Source organism: Centruroides vittatus, unplaced genomic scaffold (genome assembly GCF_030686945.1).
Source record: "Centruroides vittatus isolate TY-2023 unplaced genomic scaffold, ASM3068694v2 scaffold_2707, whole genome shotgun sequence".
In the NCBI taxonomy this organism is placed as follows: Eukaryota; Metazoa; Arthropoda; class Arachnida; order Scorpiones; family Buthidae; genus Centruroides; species Centruroides vittatus.
The window spans coordinates 836,780-854,530 of NW_027122692.1; the positions used below are offsets into that span (position 1 = coordinate 836,780).

General features: G+C 29.8%; 1 protein-coding gene across 4 annotated transcripts in view; it reads right to left on the reverse strand.

Moving 5' to 3' along the window:
• The window catches only part of shep (alan shepard), a 205,514-nt gene that overhangs the window by 132,202 nt on the left and 55,561 nt on the right, over window positions 1–17,751 (reverse strand). For 2 of the 4 annotated variants that reach the window (XM_067285514.1, XM_067285515.1), the window contains exons 2-3: window positions 17,146–17,361; window positions 2,766–2,840 (exon numbers count right to left, since the gene is read on the reverse strand). In XM_067285514.1, the coding sequence (XP_067141615.1) occupies window positions 2,766–2,840; window positions 17,146–17,361 (291 nt within the window). The remainder of the gene's footprint in view (window positions 1–2,765; window positions 2,841–17,145; window positions 17,362–17,751) is intronic. The other 2 variants (XM_067285516.1, XM_067285517.1) reach the window with 2 other exon arrangements.

Below are 17,751 nucleotides of genomic sequence, written 5' to 3' on the forward strand. Positions count from 1 at the left end.
CAGAATACGTTGAATTTCACAACTTTTAATTACATCACATATTTAGGTTAAGTAAAAACAGTTGTTAATAAAAATATGCAAGAAGGTTCCATTTAAATCCTAATGAAATTACTGAAATATTAGTCATATAAGTAATTTTGCTATTCTGTATTGCATAGGTGTATTTTTTAACTTTTTTTTTATGATTTATACATGCTAGGCTTGTAAATTTCTTGTTCAATTTTTGTTAAATTAGATAATAAAGATACCTATTTTTCTTTATATGGCCCGATTTTCCTTTCCGTTTCTGCATTAGTCAGGTTCCACTATATACGGGTTGATTTATATTAATTTTTGCAAAAAATTCAAGGGACCAAAAAAATTTTCTGTTAATGACAGATTTTCACTATATACAGGTTCCGTTATAGACAGATTTGACTGTATAATCATTTGAATAAATATATTAATTTATTGGGCTGCAATTTGAAAAAATTGTGGGTCTATAAATTCCCACTGTCGTCCATCTGTTCATTTTTCCTCGATCTCAAGAACAGAGTTAGAGAAATGAAACCAGAGACCAGATATGGAAAACTTTAGCAGCAGGAGCCCAGATTAACTATATATGAAGTTCCAATGCAAACTGAAAGTCACACTATTTCAATTCCAAAATTTTTTCCTGAAAGCAGTTAATCGACGCTTTGCATAACTATTGTTAAAGGAAAAGTATGATGTACAGTACAGGAACAAGACACTACAATACTAATTTAAGGTGGAGAGCATATATTTTAAATTAAATAAATTAAAAATATGATTAAAATTGCAGCCTGACATTGCGACGATGTCACAATAAATAATTGCTCATTAATATTTACTATATTATGTACTTCTGAAATACGAAGATTTTAAATGCATTAATAATAATAATAAATAAAATAAAATGTCATAATGCACAGTTTATCTATAAAAAATGATATGTGAAATTATTCATACTTACAATACATATGACTTGACTTTGAATTAAGTTCAGAACTGAATCCATAATAAGCATTTCAAAGTACGTAAACCTAATTCTACTGTATATTTCCATCATAGTTACGGTATCCAATAGTTTTAATAGAAATAATTTGTAGAAAAAGTAGTTTTTATGTCTCAGTCTTTATATATATATATATATATAAAGAACGATTTTTCAGATTATTAATTTTCCAATTATAGTTTATTCTTGAATTTATAAATTAAATTTTCAACATCAATTTGACATTATTAACCACACTCAAACCTTCATAAAGGTAAAGTTTTGAGAGTATATTTCGTATTACAAAAGAAATAAAGCGATACTTTTAAACTCTACTATAAGCCAGATAAAAGTATAACTATTTATATATCACAAAACTGTTGACAACAGTAATGAGTTAGTATTCAGCTAATTTAGCTCGCACAAGGTTTAAAAAAATTATGAAGTGGCTATAAAATGCAATCAAGGTAAATACCAAATGATTGATAAAGAGATTATTTACAAAAAAAATTTTGAATTTTTATTCTCTATTTAATTAAAAAAGAAGGATCTGAATTTTGGGAAAACAAGAAAAAGCTATTTCCAATTTTTTTCATATTTGATACCTCCCTGATGCCTATAGAATCAATAATTTTTAGCAAAATCATCTCTACTAAGTGGGAGAAAAATCTTATTATACGTCAAGAAGCAAAATTTTCTTTTCAAACATAATTTTTTTATATTTGACAATTATATCTAACGGGTGACATCTTTAAATAATGATAATAGTTTCAAATTCAACTGTCTCATAAAAGCTGAAATTTTTAGTTAAATTATACAAATACACTTTTAATACAACTCCAGTATTAGATAATAGATTATACATGACACTGAAAGAAGAAAATTTATTATGAATAATATTTAATTTGAGAATTTGATGCAAACATTCTTGAATATTCTTAAGTTTTAGAAACCATTAATTTATTCTTATGCCACAACAATTTTTTCAAAGCCATGTGCAGAACCTAAGCTACAGTCTGATAATGCTATTTTAGATTGTAAAGTACACTTGCGGTGACAAATGAATGTCCGATATTCGTCTCATTACAGAATCTAGTCCTTTAATAAAAAATGGAAACTGCTGCAAGTGTTCTGTGATGAAACTTAATTGTTTTATCACAGAACACCTCCAGAAGTCCCCTTTTTGTTGGACCAGATTCTTTAATAAACTGTGGCGTAGCGTGGGGGATGCAAGGGAGTGTATCATGCACCGGGCACCACTCGCAGAGGGGCGCCTAAATGGTCTCCAAGACAAACTATATGTGTTTCCGGAGGGAGAGGGGAGCGCCGAGAAAGGGTCGGTCAGTAGTTATGCCCCGGGCGCCAGTTATGTTCGCTACGCCACCGATAAAAAAAGCTACAAGACAGCCATTTTTGACACTTAACCTATTCTCTCATAAAATCAGATTTACATTATTTAAATTTAATTCGTAAATCTAATGCAGCTGTAAATTCGACAAATTATTTAAAAAAGACTATCACTAAGATTTATGTGAATAATTTAATTTACATAATTTAAGAAAGTTAATTTAACAAACATCGAAAGTATTGTTATAAAAATAATTAATTTGAAATGGATTCAGTCCTGAATCTTAAAAAATTCAATAGTTTATATCATTCACATCATGCATTACTCAACATTAAATGATATATCATATCTAGAATTAAATATTTAGTGTAACATAACAAATTTTATTTATTCTATTCTACAATATTAATAAAGTTTGCTCACCAATTTTGGTATGTTTGCAATGACAGGTTTACGATTATTTACTTTATTTTGGGAAGCCTGAACATTTGCTGTTTGCTGGAATAAAGATAAAAAACAGTTTGAGGAAAAAAACATTTGAAATTACTTGAGGGCTACAAAAACTTTTTTAAAAAATGTATATTCCATTGCCCTGGAAAAGGTCATTGGATTTCTTTTCACTACTGTACAATTATTTCACTGTTGAATAATAATGATCTACATATGAATGACTCATTAGAATAAATTATATATTTTGCCACTTTTTCAAATAAAGATTCTAAATTTATGAGTAAAAAAAAAAAAACATGGAACATATCCAAAAATTAATGCATTATTTTAAAAAATATATTTGGAATTTTGAAAATTATTTATCTGCCTGGATTTTTGAGTTCAGTAACCTTCTTAATAAAATGGTGACGTATATAAGAATCAAATTATTTTAATGGCATAGTGGCAATGCCCCTCTCTAAAAAAGTGACAATGTTTTTTTAAATTTCCACTTTTAATCTTCCTTTACTACAGATAAGTCTTATTATCGGACATTAATTTTCTTTGATCAAATAGTCTCGAAAAAAAAATTGATCTTCATGAAAACTCACTTAACTAAATCTTTGTTAAAAATGAGATATGCAAATCATGCAATCAATAGTTTATTAACAGAATTAATTAACTGAACTAATTGAATAAATACAGGGTAAACATATCCATTCATGTTTGTAAAACTGGTAACAAAATCATTTGTTTGCAGGTCATGTGACATGCTGATCAAGAAGAGAAATCGCTGTGTGCAAGTTTGAGTTGATTAATGTATGTGAAAGTACAGAAAAACTTTGCACAAACATTCAGTAAGCCTGCTTTCTCCAAGAACAATATCAGACTATTGGATAAATTCAGGAAAATGGGTAATGTACACAATGTTTTGGGAGAGACACAATACTGGATGAAACATTCAATACATTCCTACATCTTCAACCAAGAAGGCTATGAGCCAAGAGCTCAGTATGCCACTACTGACAGTATGAAAGATCCTCCTTTACAAACTTATGAAATGTGCATATTTTGTCCAGGTGTTGCATAAGCTAGAGAACTATGTCAACCAGCCTAGAGAACCAGCCAAGAAAAGTGTCATGATCTCTTCAAGTATATAGAACAAAGATTTAATGGTACTTCCACATACATTAATTCACTTGAATATACATAAATTACAGTGATTTTGTCTTCTTATTTCATCATGTTTCACATGACTTGAAAACAAATGGTTTTATAAAATAACACATACGTTAAACCTGGTAACCAGAGTGGTTGTGTTATAGGATAGCTAATGTTTTCGAGGCCCCTTCTGGGCTCTTCTTCAGGCTTTTGTGAAAATAATAATTGTGCATGTGGTGATTCGAATGGTAAACTTTCCAAAAGAAAAAATATTAAATTCTCAACGTCCGGCTTATTATTTACACAAAAGCCTGAAGAAGAGCCCAGAAGGGGCCTCGAAAACGTTAGCTATACTATAACACAACCACTCCAGTTACCAGGTTTAACATAAGTGTTATTTTATATCTCATCCCGGCGTGTGAAGACGACTAACAAATGGTTTTGTTAGTATTTTCACAATACTGGATTAAAACTTTACAATCGCGATGTATAAATTTTGAGTACAAATCTATATGTGACAATTCATTGCAAAATAGATGAAAACACTGAGAAATTCAGTCTGAAGCCATTGTTTTAAATATCAAACAGAAATGACAGGGGAAAAAAAATTAAAAATAAATTTGCTTTCTATTATAATAAAATTATGTATAAAAATGCATGTACTTTAAGCAAGACTGTAATTCATCCTTTTCTTAATTATTTTTATAGTTTTAATCTGAATAACAAAAAATAATTCAGCAGATCATCTGATTTTATATAAATAGCTAACAAAATATGAATGCATAAAAATGTACAAAAAGGCAATTTGTTTATTGTGCATCAAAGTCTTTTGGTATAAATATTCATTCAACAACATTCGGTATAAATATTGAAGCATAGTTAATGGTTAGCAAACAGAAAAATATGAAAAATATAGAAATTATTTTTATACTTGTAGTTTTTTATTTATCTGTGAAAAAGTACAATAAAGTATCACAAGAACACTTTAAGCAACCATTATTTGTTGCATATACAACCAGTTTGGAGTTGTGGTTAATAAAACCATATATACAGATTTCATAGAGATTAATTTCCTAATTTGTAGTTATTGGTTTTTTAATAATGATAAACAGTACATCAGAAATAATATTATCTAATGTACTGAGAAGTCAAAATATTTACTTAATAATCAAAACTTAAAAAATGTGATCATTTTGCACCTGATGGATGGCTAATGGTGCTATTGATGTAAGATTACATCAAAAACTTTGAGCCTATGCTAATCATCAGACAAATTGATATAAATGCCAAGCCCATAGCAACAACCACTACAGTAAAAATTTTTTAAGCACTTAAAATGTAAACTCATAATTTTTTATTATACTGGCAATTGCTACAGATTTAGTGTTCAATATGATTGCTTGATGACAAGCATATGCTCAAAAGACGCAAGTTTTTTGGTGTAATCTTGGATTATAAGCATCATTAATGAAATATATGATTAGTTTATTTAAGGGAAATTTTTGTTATTACATTTAAATAAACTTTTTTACTTCTTTTGAACAATTCAAAAAGTATTTTGTATTTTCTGATTGTATGTATGGTATATGAGCAACTCACTTGCAAAATCGATTAACTCTATGTATAAAGATTGATAATATAACTTATTTTTTAAAATTCCTTATAAACTTTAAATTTAAATGAACATTGTAGAATGTATCTTTATAAATCGTCACGTTAAAGTTGTGTTTTAATATAATGATATATAAAATTAGTTGCGAGAACAATGTAAAAATAATAATGATTATATTAAGGATTTACAAATGGATTTAATCAATTTGGCCTGTAAACAGCTCATATGACACACACAGTAAGATTTAATCTGCTCTAATAAGTATTTTTAATTATCAAACATGAATTTTAAAATGAAAAATCATCTTAATCTGTTAATTCCTTGCATGGAGAAATTTCAGCAGGAATGTAGCCACAAATTTCTGAGTATGGGTACATCCGACGGCTTGCATAAACTTATTACAGGCAGATAGGCTACTATAAAAATGCGAAAGCCATTTCCTGGCATTATATTATTGCCATACCAATATCGATGTGCATATCATATAAAAGCCATTGATAAGCAAGACAATTTTCAATAAGAAAGAAACAGCTGAACACAATTAAGTATTAAATTTCTCTCTTCTTTTCCTTATGGTTTTCATGTAGTCTAGTACTTGAATATGATGTACACATACTTTTCTATTTCATCATCCAGTGGTCAACTAGTTATAACATTCTTTTTCTATTTTTTTTTTTTAATCAATGTATTAAGACATTGTCTCTTACTTTTCAACTGAAATGGGGTGGCATGAGGATCAGCAGAGACTGAGGGAAGGAGTGTTAGTGTGAGAAACACTACCCAATGTGATGATAATCCCTGATGATAAATTAGAAACACTGCATTAGCACATTTAGCAATCTGGCAGTCATTGTGTTAAGACATTGTCTCTAGCTTGTCAGGTTCAGGAATTCAAATTCTAATGTTGGCATGAATTTTACAATAGTCATATTTTAAGGACGACTGTTATTTGTAGGTACACTAAATCCACTAATGTAGTATCACATCAATTATATTAAAAAAGAAGATATTTTTTAATTTAATTTTTAATTAGTTTAAATTCTTTTATTATAGATGATTAGAATATTTTTTTAAATAAATGAATTATGAAAGATATTAAAATTAATAATATTGACATAGTGTAGGAATGGAATTATTACTAAAATGAACATCATTTACATTGTGGAATTAATTAGGCCTTTCAGTGATGTTACCGAATTCAATTGAATTTCCAAACTTACATTAATTGTAACTACTAGAACTCGTTTACAAAAAGGCAACAGATCATAAACTCAAATGAGCTGAAAAAATTAATGATTATGATCATGTATATATATAAATATTTACCATAAATATTAATAATTTTCTGATATAATTCTTTTTTATGAAAACACAAATAATAATGAAATAATTTATTTGTTTAACAACAATAAATAAGGATATCGGTCTTTCAACAGTTTTGTAATTGATTTCATAGACTTTGATATTAATATTTTTCTTAAAGTTGAAAATAATAAATGTAAAAATAAAAGATCTGTAGACACGTGCTTTGCAAAACTTGATATTTATAAAAAGAAATGAAACTTGATTCAACTATAACTGTAACAATAAAAATTTTAATGATTTACATAAGCTGTACATGAGACTGAGCAAGTCCTCGAACCACATGGTTGCTCCAGTGGAGTCGTGGACAAAAAGTGGTAATATGGCCAACTGGTAGTAAAGCACCCACTACTGTCTCACTTGGTCAGAGGCGATGTACAGGTATAAACTTTTATTTTATTTTACCAATTGCCCTACATATCATTGTAAACTAATAAATTTTCATCAAATGTACAATTAAAGTTCTTGTTATTTTGTAGTTGAACAAGAGAGCTATGTTATTAATCAGTAAGCAAATGAAATGATAGTGATAAACTTGTAAGCCAAATGATTGCCATATTGAATTGGGCTACTTTACCACTACTATTAATAATTAAGTTCTAAGTAATTTTGTACTAGTGACAGGCATCATTTCTTATTAAATTTAATAATTATAATTAAATTAATATTTAATAAATAATTTTGAATATTCTGGAAAAAAGAATTGGCTCAGTGTGGGACTTGAAACCACAACTCCCGCTTACTGTATGGATGCATTGCCAGTTATGCTACACACACCGCCATCAACCCTTCTCTTCCAGGCATATTTAAGTTTATACTTGGTTAGTTATCTCTGGAAGCAAAAGATTGGATAGAGGTCCAAGTAGCATAACTGGCAATGCATCCACACAGTAATTTAATTATTAAATTTAATATGAAATGGTGCCTAATGCCTACCTCTAGTACCAAATTACTTAGCATTTAATTATTAATAGTAGCATTAAAGAAGCCCAATTCAATATGGTGATCATTTGACTTATTATTAAAAACATTAGGCTTTGAGATGTTTATAGATAGCAATAAGCTTGAATCACATAACTATAGTGAGGCTTAAAACAGGCATTATTTCCTATTTTCACTAAAATTAAGCATCAGATGTCTATCAAATTTTAATACAAAAGACAAAATTGAAATGCAAATGTGTATTAATAGTCATAAATTATTTATTTTTAAGCAATTAAAAGAAAAACCCAATGTGATGAGAAATGCAGGCTGAAAACTTTACGATAGGAACTCATTGGCAGACCTTAAGGCTGCTATCTCCCTGTGTGAGACTTTTTGGGCATGTAGGACCAAAATCTGACAAATCTCTACTCTGACAGTGTCAACTTTTGGCATCTTTTACTCCAGTTAACAAACATGATAAACCTAAGTTGCATTTATAATGATTGTGGGTGTTATTCAAAAATGATTTTTATTATGCAAATTAATTATTAAATTAATAGATTTTAGTACATGGCCCTAAAGTCTTCATGATAAAATCATCCTCCCTGCACAGAACGAATCGTTTGTCCTTGTCAGAAATCAATAGCCTTGAGTCATTCCTAACTAGGAATTGCATTACTGCTTTTTGGTTCACGTAATGCTTAGGTGCACCAGATACTTGCTTTGCCGCCGCAAGTTTCGTGGCAATTTCTAATTCCACTTGTGGGTACGTGGCTGCTGTCTGGCAGGACTTCAATGCTGCTAATGCAGCTGGCACTAAGCAGTTAATTAATTTAGTATATCTTAATGAAATTTTATATTCAAAATGTTCTTATGATTTTTTTAAACTGTGAACAAGAAAAAAGCAAGTTGTTTTATAATCCCAACACTGGATTAATTTTCAACTAAATTATGTCCAATTTTTAATTAAAATTTGAAGTATGGCTTAAAGACAGTTTTGTCTTCACTTATTTACCTTTAGACCACACATTTCAGAACTAAGTAATTAGTCATAATTTATCTTGAAGTTAATCTGTTATTAAGACTTGTCTCTGGTTACATGATGGGTTAAGTGATTTGATTTCTATTTTATATATACAGACTATTAAGAATTTTTCTAGCACCTAATAGTCTGTCATCATCTTTAATTCAGACATAATTATAAGATGGTACTTAACCTTCAACCACTAGACTCGCTAGTTGAATGGCCATAAGTAACATTACATTTGATACACATTCACTTGGATATTACAGTTATTGGTAATGAATTTATTCCATGTAATTTTCAGCTCATTTTACTTATATTTAATCCTATTTATGGCTTCTAAAACAAAAAGATGCAAGGGTCAGTGGTATCAATTCCTGCTGTGGTGATGATGACTATGTTCTATAATGCTGTGTCTCAGTCAAGTCTTCCTTACTGTGGCCAGATCAAACTGAGGCATACTTGCAATTAAAAGAAAAGAATTCTTTGGTTTTAATTTTTAATTTAAACCAACTGACATTCTATGTTCCAAAGTTTATCTATTACATTCAATTTTTTATTCTATGTGAAGATGGTCTATAAAAATGACCGGAAACATTCATAATTAAATAGTTTTTGCTGCTTGTAAAGGTTTCATAAGTGTCTGAATTATTACTGCATGGTTTCTGCTTGGGAAACTATCCTCTGTTTACTTAAGGCTCATTACTCACGCTCCAAAATTGATGTTTCTAGTAGAATTTTGGTGTTTACAAAGTCCTTATTCAGACAAAATAAGGAATTGTGAATCAAAATCATTCCATTCCATACTCTAAATTAGTGGTTTTCACTTCTAAGATCAGATAAGCTCTCAATTCAGCTGGGCCTGATGATGATATTCTGACTTACCTGTAATTTGGAACCTGACAGTTCGACTCCAATTCTCTGTGGTATTTGCCATTGCCTGTCTGGCATTTGGTCAAGTGCCTTGATTTGATGGCTGGATGATGTGACACTTTATTCCCAAGCCTGGCAAGAGGTCTTACATTGAAGAAAAAGCTTTTAGATCTATTACCCTAATGTCCATCATATTACAGACATCGGAGAAGCTTATTATAGGAATCCAAGAGACACTGGTTTGGGTAGGTTACATATCAACCTGGCAAGTCTTGTGAGACTGCTTTATGTAATTTGATTTTCCAAATTTAGAGAGCTCCAGACATCAAAATAAAGATTTTATTTTCTAACTTTAAAATTGTTGAAAAGATGACAGTTTTACAATTAATTTTATCATATAATGTAGTTGCTTGTTTTAAACTGACTTAAATAATATAAATTATTTTCCCAAAAGACTGCTTCTCTGGAGTTCACATCTTTATTATTCTAGTGCTTTAGAGTTCCTACTATCCAATAACAGAAATATTAGGAGTAAAAACTAAAAACACTCAAGAGTATCAGTTGAAAAGTAACATATCATTGGACATGAACCATCTTATAATACAGAAAATTTGTTGATGTCTCTGAAGACAGGTTTTATGCACTAGAATAATAAAGACACAAACTCCAGAAAAACAGTTTTTGGTTTTCGAATGAACAATTTGATACAAGAGTTGTTTGATATGTTTTAAATTATTTTGAATACTACAGAAAATTATAAATTTATTTAATATTCTAAATATTAACTTAGAATAAGTTCCAAAAAATGTTTTTAGGAACTTATTCTAAATGCTAAAAACTGCATTAAATCAGAAATTCGACATAATGTCCTGATGCATTTATAATTACATTGTTTCTTAATGAGTAGAGCTTTTTCAAGATATAATTCTAAACATTTATTTAATACTATTTCAATGCTTATAATATTAGTTTAAGCAATTTTATCAAGCAATTTTAATTTAAGCAATTTTTAAATTTACAGTAACTACCTACATATGTAGTATCTTTATAGCCCAGAGACATTTATTACTTTGTATTACTTTGTAAATGTACTGGTACATTTATAGGGGTAAAGACTACTTATTGAAATAATTTGCTAATACAGAAATAAACCAGATATCTCTTAATTCGTAATTAATAAATTATGAATTAAATTGATAACTTTTTCCAAATTTTGTTAATCAGTTAAAACTGCATCATTTGCAAGCCAGAAATACATGATGTTTGTTCCTTCATCTAAATATTTCAAAATGGATATTTTTGAGACAGAAAACATGAAGACAACTTTAGTAGCTTTTCTATTGTTTCAGATTATACACACAGATTTTCAAAATACATTCAATTAAAAATACAAATTTATATTATGTTGAGTTTATATACATATAGAATAATTAAACATTTTTTCAGGTTCATAACTAATTTATCAAAAACTGATAAAATGTTGTGTTAAGCATACCATTATATTTATTTGATTACTTTACGTAATCTATAATTTAAATAAAATTAAATATAAATAAAAAAATATTTCTTCTCGACATAGCCCAGAGCTGGCTAATTGTACAGACTTATCACACCTTGCAGGATAAGCGATGAAACAAAGTCAGAGATGAAGTTAAAAAATATGTTTAATTTTAATATTTATTAATATTGGAAATACATTTTGGACTCATAGTCCCTCATCAGTCCAAACAGCAAGCATAGATTACTAGAAGTATTAGTCCAGACAAGAAGCAAGAATATTTACAAGAAATAACTATATCAAAGAGATGTCTGCATCCCTGGAGGAAAGGAAGAAATTATAAGAGGAGATCAATAAACTGAAGGTAAATATATAGTCGTTGGGTTAACAATTTTGTTACGAGCAAGATTATCAAGTCTTGTATATATGCCAGAAACTCCACTTATATTAATAGTAATCTATTCTTGCTGTTTGGACTAATGAGGGATTAAGAATCCAAAATACATTTCCAATATTAATAAAGCATATATTTTTTAACTTCATCTCTGACTTCATTTCATCACTTAACCTACAAGGTGTGATAAGTCTGTACAATTAGCAAGCTCTGGACTAACATTAATATATCATAGACAAGAAGTAAGAATATTTATTTTAAAAAAATGTTGGGGTGAAATTAACACTTTACTGAAATCAAATTTTCACTTTAGTGATAATAAAACAAGTACATTCAAAGTGGCATAGAAATCTTCAGATAAACAAATTACTTTAAAATACCATTATAAAATTCATTTGACCAAAAGAACACAATTAAAATGTCAAATGTTAAATGTATCAAATATCAAAATTCAAATGTTCTAATAAATGGAAGATGTAAAAAATGTAACAATTTTAAAGCTGGATAAATAATCAATATTGTACATTACCAAAAATTGTAAAGAAAAATGTAATAAGAATGTCACTTATGAATAAAAAAACCTTTTTTTTTTGTTTTATTATTGCTAAAGTGAAAACTTAATTACACTAAAACTCTAATTTCATCACTGCAAAGGAATTTTTAACATTGAATGACAGTTTTGTTTATTTCACAAAAATATGTTTGTTATTATATGATCATACTACAAAAAATTACTGAAAATTTTAACTATATAGTTATATTTGTTAAATTAGTTACATTCAAAAATTTTAACTGATTTTGATATATCCAAAACTAACATAAATATGTATAAAGAATTCATAATACAGTCCAATTACTATAAAACAATACCTGTTACAACATTAAATCCCAGTACAACGATAGAATGTCCGAAATCCCGGCCAACACTGTAATTATCACCTGCTACAATGAACCCCGACACAACGATAGAACTATCAGGATGTATTGACACAACTTGCAGCTGACTCAAATGTGGTTGACCAATGCAGGAACCATGTGGCAAAGAGCTAGGAGCACCTACTCACTAATCTTGTTAACTACAGACCCCTCCACACTCCAGAATGGTCTGCCCACAATTAGCCATTGGCTATATTGCAACTGTCATCACTGCCACAACCAATCCTACTAGGAGGAACTGCAAGCACCCGACTAATCACAAAGTGTTTCCTTTTCCCACCAGACAAACAGTACTAATGTGTCATGGAAAAAATGGTAAAAGCATTAAATCAGGTAAGTTTGGAAATGCAGTTAGAAACTCTTCAAAGATTTTGATAGTGGAATGAAACAAACAGAAGCTGCAAAAAAGTATGATTTTGCTCAGTCAATCCTGGCAACAATTTTAAAGAAACAGAAGGAACTAAGTTTCCACCCAAGTTTTCAAGAAGGATCTAAGTTTCCACCCACTACACTGCACTCAATTGAGTGCAGTGTAGTGAGTGGAAACTTAGATCCTTCTTGAAAATGTCTGAAGACACATAATTGCGATGATGTCGACAGTGCAACATTCCCTTGGTTTACTCAGGGATGCACAACCTTTTCTGAAGAAGGGCTGAATTAGGATTAAGTTTACTGACCTGGGGGCCGGACCATTTTACAACCCTCTTTGTTGACACAAGTAGTCTAATTACTATGGCTGCGGGCAGTGTTGATAATCACAGGAAGTTTATGACTTGACGCGATTTGAAATAATTATTAAATCCAAAACTTTTTAGTGCAATCGGCTTCCTTTTAGTCGTATGACCCTATACCAGCTATTAATTTTCTTGGTCCAATATAATAATTAAAATTTTTTTCTATTGTTAGTCTATGGAGAGACTTTGTTGTAAATAATTGGTTGTTATAGCTTTTGTACATTTCTTTTTGAATTCTGATTGGTATTTTCTAGTTTGAATAACATTAGATTGACAAATAAGTGTCTTTTCAGAAAAGATTGATTCAAATTAGACTGTACCAATCAGAATCTAGAATGTAAAAAAATTGTTATTTTCATGGTTTTTCAGTGCTATTTTCACTTATTTTTATGTTATTTGATGCTATTTAGATGAATAAGCAAGTTTCCCGAAGCATAAAATTGAAAATTTCCCGCCAAAATAGAAACTTCCTGATAACATTGGAAATGACGTTCTAACAGCATTTTATTCTATTTGATTCTTCTAAAAATTGTTATAATACTATGTATTAGACTTAAAATATTCGATGTCTAAACCAGAAAGTGTGTTAGCTAGAAATAGAAGAACTTCAACCCCCCTTTTCTCGCCTCAGGGAAAAATCATAAAACAAGTTGGGTGCTAATTACTTTGTGAAAAAGAAAAAGTTCTATACTTAGAAACTTCAAAAGAAGGGATTTAGCCTATACTGTCTGTAGGCCACATAAACATTGAAAAGGGGCTGTATGTGGCCCCGGGCCGCAGGTTGTGCATCCCTGGTTTACTGAAATGCAGACACAGAATATATTTAAATTAATCTTTACTTTCTTAATGATCTTGGTTCTTAAATTTCAAGATTCACCACAACAATAACCTGGGTATAAAAATACTATTTTCCTGGTCCCCAAAATATCATTGTAGTGAAATTTGACTGTATATAGCCTATATAATATACAAAGTGAGTCAAAAAGTTCCTTGAATCCTCTTCATTCCTACCATACTGAAGACCAATAGTCAAGAAACTGGCTTGATACATAAATAAATCACACCATCATATGGTTTTCTCACTCCTTAAAAATGAAAAAGATCCCACTGAGAGAAAACACCTACAAGTTTATAGTATTCTGATTTGGGACCAAAGGCTACGAATATACTGGTGCTATCACTAGGAGCTTCTGCACAAGGATTAATGAACATCAATAACAGCCTTAAAAAACACTTGTCCAACATGGCACTCGCAGCCTACATGTTAGATAATGGCATGTAAGTGAATTTGATAAGGCACAACTCTTACAACATGCAACAGAAATGCCTCAGCTAAAACATCTGAAAAGATTAGAATCTACAAGGTCTTCAGGAAAGGGGCAGCAGTTAACTTCGAAGAGACAGACGGTATTTCATCAGCCTGGAAAGCACTATTTGAACTGGCCTAATTCAATGCATTGTATCTGACATGCACAACTTTGCATGCTTGATCTGCAATTTTACCAATGTTCTCGCCTAACATTTAAATTTTTTTTGTTCTTACATTTAAGTTACATCAGTTAAACCTGATAGCGTCTGTTATAAACAGAAGAAAACACTAGGTACAGTAAGTTTTTGTTTCTGCTGGTTATTAATGTTGGTGGTGTGATTTATTTACATACTGAAGATACATTAATGAAATTAATGTAGTTACCTAAGAACTCACGGGTGGAGAATTAGATGGAGCCTTTTTTGTTGACATTGGAAATGATTTTTAAAGACACTTCTGTTGTAACTTTTCAACAAGCAGAAGTAACAAAAAATTCCAATAACAAAATTAAAAAGTATCATTTAATTAGTCTAAAAACACTTGCTAGATTCTTAATCAGCATTGTGAAAATAGATGTTCAAGGAATTAATATTTTAAAAAGTGAACTTTACATTCATGAAGAGTAAAATGAGATTTTGTTTTTAAGTGACCTTGAAAATGATAAAGGTCAACAAAAAGTTCCATCCGATTCTCCATGCATGACTTCCTATGCAACTATATTAATAAAATTAATGTATATTCAATACTTTTGGAATAAAATGGGACTTGCAACTTGCTCTCTACCTTATAAATTCTTGATAGTGTATATACCAATTGAAAAGCTGATATGGAAAAGCTTGAGACCAACGGGCACTAGAGTAGCAGATTTTCCAAATCAGTACAATAAAAAATGTAATATGGTAATATCTGTGCCTGTTTAGAAGCAACAACCATCACAAGTAAGTTGTTGCAGATGCAAACAACGAAAGACACTGGTAATGCCACAGCTGCAATGTTGCAAATTATCTGATTTACAGATAGTTTGAGATAGAATTGCATATTTTTCTAATCTAGAGAAAAAGTTTGATATAACTTCCAATATTTTTAGAAAACCCGCTAACTTATTTCAGTGTAAGTATTTTTTAAAAAAATCACAAATTGGCTATTTTTCATATGGACCAAAAAAATTAAGAAATAAAAATATGAAGGAAAGGGTAACAATAAAAACAGACTTTGACAGATGTCATTTTCTTTTTTCCATTTTATGGTCAGAATTTAACTTTACTAAGCCCTTACATTATATAATTGCAGATAGGTTTGGACATTTTGACATTCAGAACGAAATAATTTCATAAAATTAATCTTTTAATAAGAAGATATGAATCAAAATAAAACTGGTTATAGACTGGAAACAGACAAACTCCATTGGTTATTTAGGGAAAAAAAACGTAAATAGAAAAATGTTTAAATTCAAATACATTGGAGATTCTTCTATACCAGTGGTTCCAAACCTTTTTTGGACCAGGGACCACTATGATTTCATTGTTGATAGCAGAGACCACAAGATTTAAGAAAAATAAACTGTCAATCTAAAAATACACTTTAATCAAAACTTTTAACATAAGTAATCGTTAAACTCAAGAGTAACATGCTTTAACAGTACTATTATAATAGAAAACGTAACATTTTTAGTAAAAATTAAATTCAGTTTGTATCAATGTGGGAATAATAATTTAAAATTAATAAAAGTTTTAAATCTTTTGCGGACCATATTTTAGCTCTTGCGGACCACTGGTTGGGAACCACTGTTCTATACATTCTGATACTAGCACTGTAGGTTCAATTTTGGAAAAATCTACATGAAGGTACACAAAAAAACTTAGTAACAGATTTCTCACTTATGTTCAAGGCCTACATAAGGTTACTGAATTTTATCTTTAAATAATTTCAATTTTTCACAATGGCAACAATACACAGCCAGTCAAGCAGCAATCATGCAATCTAATGACTGCCTTTAAATCAGTGTCTCAAATCAGTGTTCTGAAACTTAGCTTCTGGATTAGCAAATCCCAGATTAGTGAGGTTCAATGTGTACACACATGCATACAGAAAGCATGCAAAGAATTTATACAAATTATGAACAAAGTATCTGTTCATAATTTCAACAAAATACAAAATTAAAAATTTTGCCGGCTTTAAAAACGTCACAAAATTGTACATTAATGAGTTATATAAAAACAATTTGTCAAGTGTAATAGGCTCCATCAGCCTCTCTCTTTTAAAAAGTAATTTTAAATTCTTTATAATAATGCTTCTTCTGTCATCTCCACTAAATCTTTTGTTACATTTGAAATTGTGTTTCATTTTGAACACAACTGTAAGCTTCAACAGTTTTACATAATGTATATTTTTAAATACCACCATGTCAATTGACAGAAATCATGTTTTATGTGGTATGCTTATTCATACATTTTATTTTGTGTTGAATGACAAAAACAGTTTAAGCAGGAAATTCTTAATAAGAAATTAGAATTATAAAAATTTAAACTGAAGGATTAAAATAATTACCTTTTTCTCGTCATTTTTACAATCGCCAACACCTGACGTGGCACTATCAGAAGTATTATCTCCGGCATTTAATGCAACTCGTCCATCTCCATTAACTGTACGAGAGGGGGGTGGCGTTTGATCTTCCGATGTGGCAGTATCACCTCCAGCCCCAGGACATCCACCTCCTTTGATCCCATTCATGTGTACTTCAGTAGTTATTTCTTTATGTTCATCCTATTATTATATTTTATATTATATATCATAGCATATGATAACATATTAAGTATAAACATAAAAATTATTTATGTATGTATAAATTTCATTTAATGTCAATCTAGTAGCTGATTTGATTAAGATTTTTGTTCTTGACATCGTGGTAAATTTAAGCATCCAATCCAAAAGTAGTACAAGTAACAACAACACTGGATATACAAAAAAAAACTACTCACAAAGTCAACCAAAATCCAGCAATTAAACAGTTGCACGAGCATTTTCATCTACCTTCAGTAGACATCCTCAAGTGGAATATTACAATTCCACATAGTACACTACCCTCATGTGATCCTTTTCATTACAAATTGGCGGCATTTAATGCATTGATCTGAAGGGCTTTTACCCACTGCT